This window comes from Ipomoea nil, unplaced genomic scaffold, assembly GCF_001879475.1.
Source record: "Ipomoea nil cultivar Tokyo-kokei standard unplaced genomic scaffold, Asagao_1.1 scaffold1770, whole genome shotgun sequence".
Taxonomy (NCBI): domain Eukaryota; kingdom Viridiplantae; phylum Streptophyta; class Magnoliopsida; order Solanales; family Convolvulaceae; genus Ipomoea; species Ipomoea nil.
The window spans coordinates 368,192-379,740 of record NW_017618198.1 but is presented as its reverse complement, the minus strand read 5'-3'; the positions used below and the strand labels follow the sequence as shown (position 1 = coordinate 379,740).

The following is an 11,549-nucleotide window of genomic DNA, read 5'->3' as shown; positions in this document are numbered from 1 at the left end:
AGTATACCACACTAAGCTAGGAAAACCAATTTGATAGATCAAACTACTGAAAAGTGTTAGGTGACAAGAATCAAATTTGTGACCTTAATTAACTCATCTTTGTTTTATTATAAATATGAAACTAATTAGTTAATTAATTAAGCCAGACATTGTGGTCAAGTGATACTAAATTATCCCCCATATATAAGGTTGTGGGTTTGAACCCTTCAGTAGATTTAGAAAACAATTATGAACAGATACTGTATTGTATCAGAGCTTAATTAAGCTTATTCCGCATCATCAGAAATAATTGACCAAACAGCAGTAAACACATTAATAAGCTAAGCTTACATATGATTGCAGAATTTCAGGCTGTTTTGACATATGGATAGATAACTGCATGCAATGCAATAACAATAATAATAATAGTAATGATAACAATAATGATAAAATGAAATGAAATGAAGGTGGTCCATGAAAATAAAAGAAATATCCAAATGCTTCTAGGCAGCCTGCTACTTTCTATGCCCCCATTAAAACAGGAGAAGAAATAGTAAAGAGAAAAGAGTGCCAAATAGGAGCGCCCAAAAGACAAAATGTTGCGCCAAACTGCAAAATGACAGATGGAGCTGAGATTCCTAGGGTTTTGGACTCCGATTCTGCATGCAATGCAATGCAAACACTATACATGAAAACGAAAGCTCAGTGTTTGGTCTCCCACAATTGGTAAAACATAAAGCCCCCTTCCCCACCCATTTCATCTCTTTTGCAACCCTCATTTCTTGATTTCTTTTTACTACCTCCAAACACGGCCCTACCACCTTTCCCACATCCTCTTGATTTTTTATTTTTTTTTAGCGGAAACCGAGGATTATGTTTTAGCGGCCGCCGAAGTCCCACAAATGAATCGTGGCGTCGCTGGAACACGCCGCCACGTGCCGCTCGTCGGCGACCATGGCGTTGACGTCTAAGTTTCTCTCCCTCAAGCTGCGCAGGTAAACGCCGTCACCTCGCTCGATCTCCCAAACCCTAACCCTAGACGCGGCGAACATAATCGCGAACCCGCCGTTCATGCACCCCATAACGCCGCCGCCCTGGGCCGCGGCGCCGCCCACGTTGAACCAGCAGCGCTGCTCCAGGTCCTCCGCGCGGCGCACGCTCGCCGCGCCGCGGTTGTCCATGATCAGGAACGAGTCGCCGCGCGCGTCGAACGCGCCCACCGTCAGCCCGTACTGGAACTGGTCTTCTTGCCCGATGATGACGCCGTGGTTTTGCAGGTCGAAGACGATGAGGCGCATGCCGGTGCACGCCACCGCCGTTTCCAGCCCCGTCACCCTCACTCGCCCGACCAACTCGGTTAACTCAGTGAGTAGGTGCCATCCCATTACCGCTTCTGGATCGGTCAGAGTTCCGCCCACGAAAGCAAGCTCTTCTGTTTCGCTGTTCCATATGTGAAATGCCCTCTCTGGAACACCTGAAAAATGCAGCAATTAAATAAAATTAATGTTACCTTATAATTAATTTCATAAAATTTTAAAATTGACCCCAAAAATTAAGAAAAAGGATTATAAGAATTAATTAAAGTACCTGCATAGAGCCCAACCCACCAACGCTCACTACCGGTGAAGTCAACCAAAGCGCCGTCGTTGACCACGTCCCCAAGATTCGCCCGGCGCGGCGGCGCGGCATCTCCGATCACAACCACATGAATATCGCCGTCAAGGGACGCGAACACGAGCTGGGCGTCGGTCAAAATGATCCCCGACACCGCGCTGGAGTACCGGCCGAGGCGGTCGCGGTGGTGCGGGCGGAACGTGGAGAGGTGAAGCCTAGTCGGGATGTAAAACAACCGCACCGTCCCGTCGGAAAACCCCGCCGCGAGGTGGTGATCGGACAGCGCGAGACGGCGGCACGACAGCCCGTCGTTATTGTCATCACTCGGCGGCGCGAAGTGGAGCGTGCGATAAACGTACCTCCCCCGACGAAAGTTGTTCGCCGTCTGATGCCAGAACATGAACTCATCCCTCCACGTGTTGCGGAGGAGGCGGCGGCGGTCCCAAATCCTCGCCGTCAAGTTCAGCCACAGCAGATCGGAGCGCGACACCGCTCGCCAGGTTGAACAAACCTGCACGATATCATAATCCCACCATTAACTCCCCATTTTGAAACTCAAATCTTAAAACTTTCTTAAAAAAACAATAAATTTAACATTGTTCGAACAAACCCATTATTTTTCTATTAGCCACCATGCAATAACATTAACTCCTGGAAAAATCTTACTTGATTATTATACAAAACTATGGACTGCAATCTCTCCATATGGACCTGACGTACCAAACCACAGTTTATCAAACCCTAAAAGGCTAAAACCATTAATGCAATGACAGTTTTGGGGAGACCAAAGCAAATAAATTCGAGCTGTCCTAGAGAGAGAGAGAGAGCATAGACTGTGTAGGTAGGTAGGTACAACCCTGCATGCATGGGTACAACAACGTCCTTTTCTTCTTCTTCTTCTCCTTCATTATCATCATATATATGTATATATAGATCCTACCATACTATACTATGTAAAACTGCAGGTGATCCAAATTAAACACTGACATTTTCCCTTCTGTAATGTTTGAACTCATGATAAGCTGCGTCCAAGTACATACAATCCCCCATACGCGTGCACCAATAACACTGTACCATACTAGCTGCCGTGTGTACTACTACCCTCAACCATTTCATACATCTATCTCTAGTCCACATCCATCTCCGATCCCATAAGATTTATTTAAAAAATGAGATCATAGCAACAAAGAAATTTTTAGACCATTTAATTTATGAGAAAATATGTACCCACTATAGGAAGGTGGAATCAGGAAGAAACTGTCTTGTAACATTAGTCAACAAAGTACCATAAAGAGATAATCTAGCCTAAGTTGTCTATAGCTAACTATCTTAAAATGAGAATGCTATTAGATCGCTTACACTAACAAAAATCTTTAATTTTCAGACATTAAAGCGGTAAAAATTATGCTTTTCCATAAATAAAAAAAAAATAAAAATCTTACGTTTCTATTATTTTCCAGTAACCAAAAATTCCATACTCATATCTCTATTAAAAAAAACCCTAAATTTCCGATTTCCAATGACTCAAAATTCCTAATTTTTCAGCAATGTAACATGCACAATGTGATGGAAAATGACCTTTTAATCACTAATTATCAACCACCTAAAAATAGGTCAAAAAGTGGTTCATAATAGTAAAAAGTCTTTTTTTTCCCAAATTCTCAAAGTAGTTAGAAATTATGATTTACACTCGAAATATTAAGTTTCTAATTCGTATTTTCCAGTCACTGAAAATTCCTTATTCGTATTTCTGAACAGAACCCTAAATATCCGATTCCTATGATTAAAAATTCCTAATTTTTCAACAGTGTGACATTCACAAATAATTTTTTTTAAAAAAAAAATTACTAGAAAATCACTAATTATCAACTACCCTTTCCTACCATGCAAAAGTAGGTCAAAAGGTGATCGATAATAATAATTTTTTTTAAAAAAGTTTTAACCGCTTTCAACTAATTAAAAACTCCCTAATGTCGAATAGTGTGACATGCACAAGCACATGAAATAATTAAAATAATGGTCTGATACGATGATGAGATATAATAGTAGAATGTTGTTTAGCAAGTGCAAATATGATAATATCCATGCAGGCAGAAAGAATGCATGGATTCATATATCCATCATCGCATGCAGCAACGTGGGTTGGTTGTAAAGGGAAGCTGGAAAAGAAGATAAAGAGATGAAGTGTGGGAAAAAGTAGGGAGGAGTATATTCTTTTGATCAAAGATTTAAGTACTCCAAGATATAGGGAAGGGACAAAATAATCTCAGTTTTTTAGGAGATTGGAAGATTTCTCACTTGGGAAAAAGGGGGTGAAAACTGTAAAGACAAATTATAATATTATACTACTCCCATCTGCGATCTGTGTTTCCTATGCTACTCTCATCTGCATGCATGAAACTCTAATCTCTTTTACAATTCTTTTAAGTCCTCTTGCAATATAAGAATTCATAAATTCATTAGTGTCTCGATTACTGTAAATATCAATAATATTATTAGATATAATCTCTCCTTGAGGGTTTTTTTGGTGTACCCAGAATTTCCACCATATCAGACACAGACTAATCTCCTCGTTGAATTGTAAGCGTATTTTTTTGAGTGGGATAGCTGACTTGGATATTTAAAGCAATCCCTTAGCTGAATTGTAAACACTTTTTTTTTAGTACGACAGCTGACCTGTAGATTTAAGGCTGCTTCATACCCAAAGTCAAGGATCGAAATCTTGACCTTTAGTTAAAGATGGATTAGTCCATTTCACCCAACCGCACACTTTTAGGTCACAACTATGGGTTTTTCTATAAATCAAAGAAACTATCGTTCTTAACTAAGATAGGCAAAAATACGACCCATCGTAAGCCAAAAAAGTGATTGAAAATCGATGAATTTTTTACCACTTTCATTAACTGTCTGATCAATTTTTTTAATACAATTAAGTATCTTGATAAATTATATTATATACTATTGACACCAGTAAAAATTAATATAAAAATGATATTTTATGTATGTAACTATAAGATGGAAGAGGAAGAAGGTGAGGGAAGTGAGACAAAAGTGGTTGTGGTCCACAGAGATAGTGCATGGCATTGGGCATCTGTAGAATCTGCAAATCTAGTAGTCGCAGGAGTAGACTACTACACTGCAAACCCATCTGGTCGACACAGAAGCACCAACGTAAACAAAACATCGGATTGCAACGTTTTGATTGTTTGTTTTATTTTATTAAAATTTCAAAAAACAAAAAAAAAATGTTTTTGTTTTATCGAATGGATCGAGAAGAGATTACTACATCTCCCATTCTTTCATTTCCAAGAAAAGGTGGCCAAATTAAAGGCCTGTCTCCTTTTAAAGCTTGCAGCAGCGAATCTTCACTCTTTCTTTCTTTCTTTCTTTCTTTCTTTCTTTCTCTCTCAACTTGGCTTAGCTATTTGGTTTGACCCTCTATCTCACCTCTTTCTTTCCATTCCATCAACTCCTAATATTACTGTGCATGCCACCATCTGCCTGCCTGCTTCCTCTAGGGTACATGTACTCGATCTCAACATTTCAATTTTTTTTCTTCTTTTTTGGTTTTGACCAAACTAACTTCCCAAATTTTCTTTCTTAATGGAGACTAGAATGGTTCCCAAAATGAGTAGTGACAAAATGTGGTTAGAAATCTACCTTTTTTAGTATAATATTCTTAATCAAGGATAAAAGTTTCAAGGGTTTTAAAAGTTTTATTTTGGGTTACCATAAGTTGCCCAATAATGTTTTTTTTATTAATAAATTTAATGTTGGGTTTTCTTACTTAGTGGAGGGTAGAATGGTTCCTTAATAAGTAGTGAAAAGGGATATTAAAAGTTTAGCTTTTTTAGTGTAATATTTTCATTGAGGGGCGAATTAAAATTTTTCGAGCTACCACGGGTTCCCCAATAATGTTTTTTTTTTTTTTTTTCAACCAATCAATATAGATTTTTCCCTAATAAGTAGTGACAAAGGGCAACAAGGTTAGAAATATTTTTGTTATTTTTATTTTTGTATAAGTATGTTTCAACAATCATAAAAATTAAACAAAAATATTGTTTTTTTTTTTTCAACTTTTCAAACTAAGACTAGTTGCCCAACAAGTTTTTTATAAGGATGACACTAATGAAAATTTCGGGTTTTCTATCTATCATTTATTACCACCTTAAATGTGAACAAAAATTTAAGATTTTTTTCAACTTTTGGGGAGTTGCCATGCCTAAGCTTATTCTTGCTGAGCTACAAAAACCAATATGAAACAACATGCATGTATGATTTTGGGGGTTGTCATGCCTAAAAACCTAGTTAACAGCTAAACCTAACTTGGTTTCATTGGTTAAGGATAATCCTAACAGTGGTTAACATACAGAGATTAGATTCTATTACATTAATTACATGCCATCATCCATGCATGCATGCATGCATACATACATGTATATGTATAGTCACTGCAAATTAAAGAAGGGCGCAGCATTGTTTCATCAAGATCGAAGGGAAGGAGGGAACAAGTCAAAAATTAGCATTAAGGAGAATCTTAAGCAAAGGTGTTTAAAGATCTTGAGTGGTACTATAGCACCTCAAAAGAGTGATGTCTTTACTGTCTTTTCGCCGCAAACTTAAGTTCCCACCTACCAATACAAAGTTGTACCCATAATTGCCCATTGGACAATACTTAAACTCTTGACCATCCCATGTATCAAGGTTGTTCTTTTATATTGTTTTCTCACCAAACACAAAGTTTCGTTACCCAGTTAGTCAGGCTGTTGACTCGGTAACTACAAGTTACAAGTCTGATTCTCAGCCAGAATAACCTTCTTGATTTGAGCTGGTCAGCTACGATTACTATGAACATTCTAGGTTGTTGACTCGGTAACTACAAGTTACAAGTCTGATTCTCAGCCAGATACCAGAATGACTTTCTTGATTTGAACTGATCAGCTATGACTACTATGAACATCCTAGGTTGTTTTACATTCATACCCGGTTAGAGTCATAAGGTAGAGTTTACCCAGTGGTTATCGTGGTCGGGAGGGGGTGGTGGGGTGGTTTCCCAGTTCCCAAATCTCTAACTAATTACACATTCTGTTAGCCATAAAAAAGGAGGCCTCAGCAGTCCCTTTCAGCCATGTTTGGAGTAAATATATCATCAGATGAGAAGGTGAAAAAGGAGAATCCTATCCCAATGGTGTAGAACAGATGGGAAGAGTTAAAAAAGTGCAGTTGGGGAAGCTAGATAGGGATTGGATTCATGTTCACTCATTCTAGGGCTGTTTTGAGAGGGAGAGGGAGAAATGGCAAAAATCAAAAAACCCCTTTTTGGTCTTGAGATCCATCCTCATACCAAAAAAATGTGAGAAGAATAAAAGGTGCCCACTGCACATTTCCTTCTACAGCCATAATATATGTGAAGAAGAATTGCAGTAATCATTTATGAGAAGCCCTGCCCTGATCATATATCAAAAAGTACATACTGCCCACCTAGCCCCTTCCTCCAAAATCATTAATGTTCAATTCCTTTTTTTCTAATACACAGTACTAAACCCAACCAGGGTTTGAAGGGTTTTAGGTTTCTTGGTTAGTTTTAAAGGTTAGAGGTAGCAAAGTTTAAGGTCATAAGTTTTGGTTACATGCTGATTTGGTCAAAGATATGCACTCATCAGAATCATTAGTTGTATGATCTCTCTAGTCTTTATACCAATTATGGTCTTAAGTATACCCATCATTCTTCTCCATTTCTCAAGGCAAAAACCACAAAACAATTATTCCCATAACCACAATGACACTCTTCTTCATACAACCCCAGTCAAATTAGTTTGATTTAGTAACAACAAGACTACAAGTTAAACTTCCTATCGACCTTCTCGGTTTAACTATCAGTAACTTAGATTGATTTACTTTTTAGTGGTCATTTACCAATTATGGTAACAAAGTTGCGAGTTTCCCTCCTCATTCCAAAAAACACACACACATACTCTTTCATACCTTAAAAAACATGATCCAAACACCATCCCACACATACGATAATAACAAACATGTGTACTTTACAGTTGTATGTAATGTGTATATATATATGTACCTGGAAGAGGCTGGCGAGTGCCGGAGCAGCAGCTAAGCGGCCATTGTTGGAAGCAGCGTCAATGGCGACTTGGCAGGCGAGGGCCTCCACGAAGGGCTCCGGCCAGACGCCGTTTCCGCCGCGGCGGCGGCTGCGGGAGGAGGAGGACGTGGCCGCTTCAAAACCCACGCCGCCAGCGCTTCCCTCCCTGCCTTCCACTGGCTCGGGGGACGAAGAAGAATTGGTGGAAGAAGAAGAAGAAGACATATTTTTGGTATACGTAAACAATTATAGGATTGAGGATCGAATGGAAGAATAGTGTGAAAGGGGGGGAGGGGTGTTTGCTGAAGTCACAGGTTAAACAAACAAACAAGCAATTAAAAATGGTTGGATAGAGAGGTACTGGTGGAGAGATAGAGACACAGAAAAAGCCCCAAAGCTAATTTTTTTTAGTGTTTCAAGATACTAAGCAGTTGTAGTAGTAGTAGTTATATATACATATACATACATATATCGTCGTAATTAAAGGTGATGACAACGGATACATCCTTTCATATATATATATATATATATATATATATATATATTTCATATATATATATATATATATATATATATATATATATATATATATATATATATATATATAGAGGGAAAGAGAATATAGGATATGAGTTGATGTGGTTGGTTTAAAAGTTATGGATAATACTATACATATTTTATGGCTAATGACTTTGTGGTCGGGTGACACGAAGTAACTCTCTTAAACGGGATTGAAGGTCATGACACTCATGGGTTCGATTCACTATATTGTAACATAGTCAATAGTACTAAAATATATATATTTTATGAGGGGTAATACAACGTCACTGGTATTAATTGATATGGTTAGTATTGTTTGGCCAACTTTCATGTAATTCTTTGTTTAATAGTTTTATTCTTTCTCCTCATCACCTAACAAAAATTATATGATTTTCATGACTTGGTGTGTTAAAATAATCTCATTTATAATATATCAATATCTCTCTCTTTTTTTTTTCTTTTTTTTTTTTGTGCGCAAATTATCACGGGTCTTAAGTACTAGCTAAGTAGGTAGGATCAGTATATATAATCATTGTTGACATTATAATTGTCCCCATTATAGAAAGTAGAGTTCTATTTATAAGTAGTAGCATTTTACTTTCTATATTTTAATATAATGATCTTAAATAACATCTAACTTAACTCGTTTAGTTGTTTTTTTCACTCCAGTTCTGGTAAAAAGGATATATAATTTTGAAAGAAATTACAATATTATCGATTATAATATCAAAGATTATACTTTATATTTTGTAAAAGTATATTCTCCTCTCTTAATACCTCCCATAAAATATACTTATTCTGTCTTATTTTATCGTCAAGTTTACTATTTATTAGTCAAACAAGCTCTTTATTTTTAACGCTAAGTACATTGTAGTCCAATGGCACCAAGTTATTCCCTCATAGGAAAGGTTGTGGATTTTAGCCTCTCATTTGGTTGAGAAAGTAATTATGAACAGATATTACATTATAATGAAGTCAGTATTACTCAAAAAAAAAAATCATTCTTAACTTATTTTAAAATTTAATTCTTTGCATTTAATAAGTCATCTAAATATATAAATTTTATGTACTAATAATAAATTTATTTAATTCTTTGCATTTAATAATACATCTAAATATATAAATTTTATGTACTAATACTAATTAAATTTATTTAATTCTTTGCATTTAATAATACATCTAAATATATAAATTTTATGTACTAATACTAAATTTAATATTATAAAAAATTAAATTATAAATAATTTAATAATACATCTAAATATATAAATTTTATGTACTAATACTAAATTTATTTAATTCTTTGCATTTAATAATACATCTAAATATATAAATTGCATGTACTAATACTAAATTTAATATTATAAAAAATTAAATTATGAATAACTTCAATCAAATTTCGTTAAACGATCAAACACAAAATTAAAAAAACTAAGTACCATTATAAAAAATTTTGAGCTGGCTTGCGCAGGTAGCTCAAGTGGTCTTCAAGTCAATGTCAAATTGCTTCGAGTGACAGGGCTATGTATAATTTGACGAGTATGAAAAAGCTAAGTTATCAAAATAAAAAATTAAAGCTTACAAATAATATAATATATTTATCAATTACCATGTAGTGTGATGGTATCTCAGTTATCCATATAAGTGGATGGCCAAAGGTTCGAACCCTGGTTCTTAGATATGGCAAATTATTGTGTGGATCATAACAAAAAGTACATTTTTAATATATTAAATGTACAATATTTTGTACTGAATGTACATTATACAATATAATGTACACTCAGAACAAAAATAATATACATCCCTTGAATACAATGTACATTATTTTACATTAAACAAAATGTGTTCCACACAACTTGTATGGACCATGGTCCACACAATAATGATTGCTTAGATACTACTTTGTAAAAAATAATAAGTATTTTAATAATATAATCTATCCCTAAAAAGAAGGGTTATGGGCTTTCCCGCCTGAGGGAGGATGAGCGGCTACGACGGCGGAGCACGGCGGTGATTGTTTTATAATTCATTCACACGCCATCAGTTGGCTTCAATATATATGGATTCTCTGGATTTGTACTTTGGACTCTATTTATAGATTTTGTAGTTATTTGAGTTGTTGACATGTTAGGAATCCTGTGGGCCACAACCGCAAATTATGTCATGGAATCGTGTTCACCGAGAGTGGTGAACACAAGGCAAAACGACGTCGTTTTTAGATCAAAAAAAAAAAATTTCGCGGATGTGGAGTTAACGGCGCGCGTTTGATCAAATTATGAATTTTCTGTTATGAGATTATGAATTTTATGAAAATTCATAATCTCATAACAGAAAATTCATAATCGCATAACAGAAAATTCATAATCTCACAACTGAAAATTCATAATCTCATAACAGAAAATTCATAATCTCATGGTTCCAAAGTGAATGTGTAGGCATGGTTCCAAAGTGAATGTGCAGGCATAGATTCATAATTTATGAATGTCCGTGATTTCGGACGAGAATATGTAGGCATGGTTCCAAAGTGAATGTGCGGGCATGAATTCATAATTTATGAATGTCCGAAATTATGAATGTAATGAAAATTCATAATCTCATAACAGAAAATTCATAATCGCATAACAGAAAATTCATAATCTCATAACTGAAAATTCATAATCTCATAACAGAAAATTCATAATCTTATAACAGAAAATTCATAATCTCATGGTTCCAAAGTGAATGTGTAGGCATGGTTCCAAAGTGAATGTGCATGCATGGATTCATAATTTATGAATGTCCGTGATTTCGGACGGGAATGTGTAGGCATGGTTCCAAAGTGAATGGGCATGCATGAATTCATAATTTATGAATGTTCAAAATCTTTGTTCACCTCAAATTAAAGTGAAACCGCAAAATGTGAAAATAAAGAAGAAAAGTCACGCAATTAATTAAAAAAAAAAAAGATAACAGTGTACTAACACCGTTAGAACCGTGTTCACCATGAATGGTGAATGCGGTTCCATGGCATAACGTCCCGTACAGCCACAACTGGGTGGGTTCCTATTTGCAATTGCCCGGCTGGTCTTTCTTTTCAAAGATGATGCAATTTCGAGTAAAATAATGTTCCCTAACAATTTTGGTTTTGTAACTATTGGTTTGGTTTCAATTCTTCAACATTTCTTGCCTATTATGGTATCATTCTTCTTTCCCTCTTTCAATTCTCAAATGTGCCATTAAAAAACCCACTTTCGATCAATTCTATAATATTATGATGTTCTTATCATCATTTCAAATAATATTCGTGCGTTAGTACTAATTATTAACGAAATATTGA

The 11,549-nt window shown here is 35.8% G+C and overlaps 1 protein-coding gene across 1 annotated transcript; it reads right to left on the bottom strand.

Annotated features, from left to right (window-relative positions):
• Positions 1–857: 857 nt before the first annotated feature.
• On the bottom strand, positions 858–7,918 carry LOC109192272 (transcriptional regulator STERILE APETALA-like). The gene is made up of 3 exons (XM_019342846.1): positions 7,673–7,918; positions 1,567–2,104; positions 858–1,453 (listed from the first exon to the last, which is right to left on the bottom strand). Exons 1-3 carry the CDS (start codon positions 7,916–7,918, stop codon positions 858–860), a joined length of 1,380 nt encoding a protein of 459 aa, XP_019198391.1.
• Between the last annotated feature and the right edge of the window lie 3,631 nt (positions 7,919–11,549).

Bases quoted from the DNA above. Each gene is read 5' to 3' on its own strand.
- LOC109192272 (XM_019342846.1), bottom strand. From the start codon at position 7,918: ATGTCTTCTTCTTCTTCTTCCACCAATTCTTCTTCGTCCCCCGAGCCA. The intron at 2,105-7,672 runs GTACATATATAT...GATATCGTGCAG, and splicing joins CACTCGCCAGCCTCTTCCAG to GTTTGTTCAACCTGGCGAGC. The intron at 1,454-1,566 runs GTACTTTAATTA...TGCATTTTTCAG, and splicing joins GTGGGTTGGGCTCTATGCAG to GTGTTCCAGAGAGGGCATTT.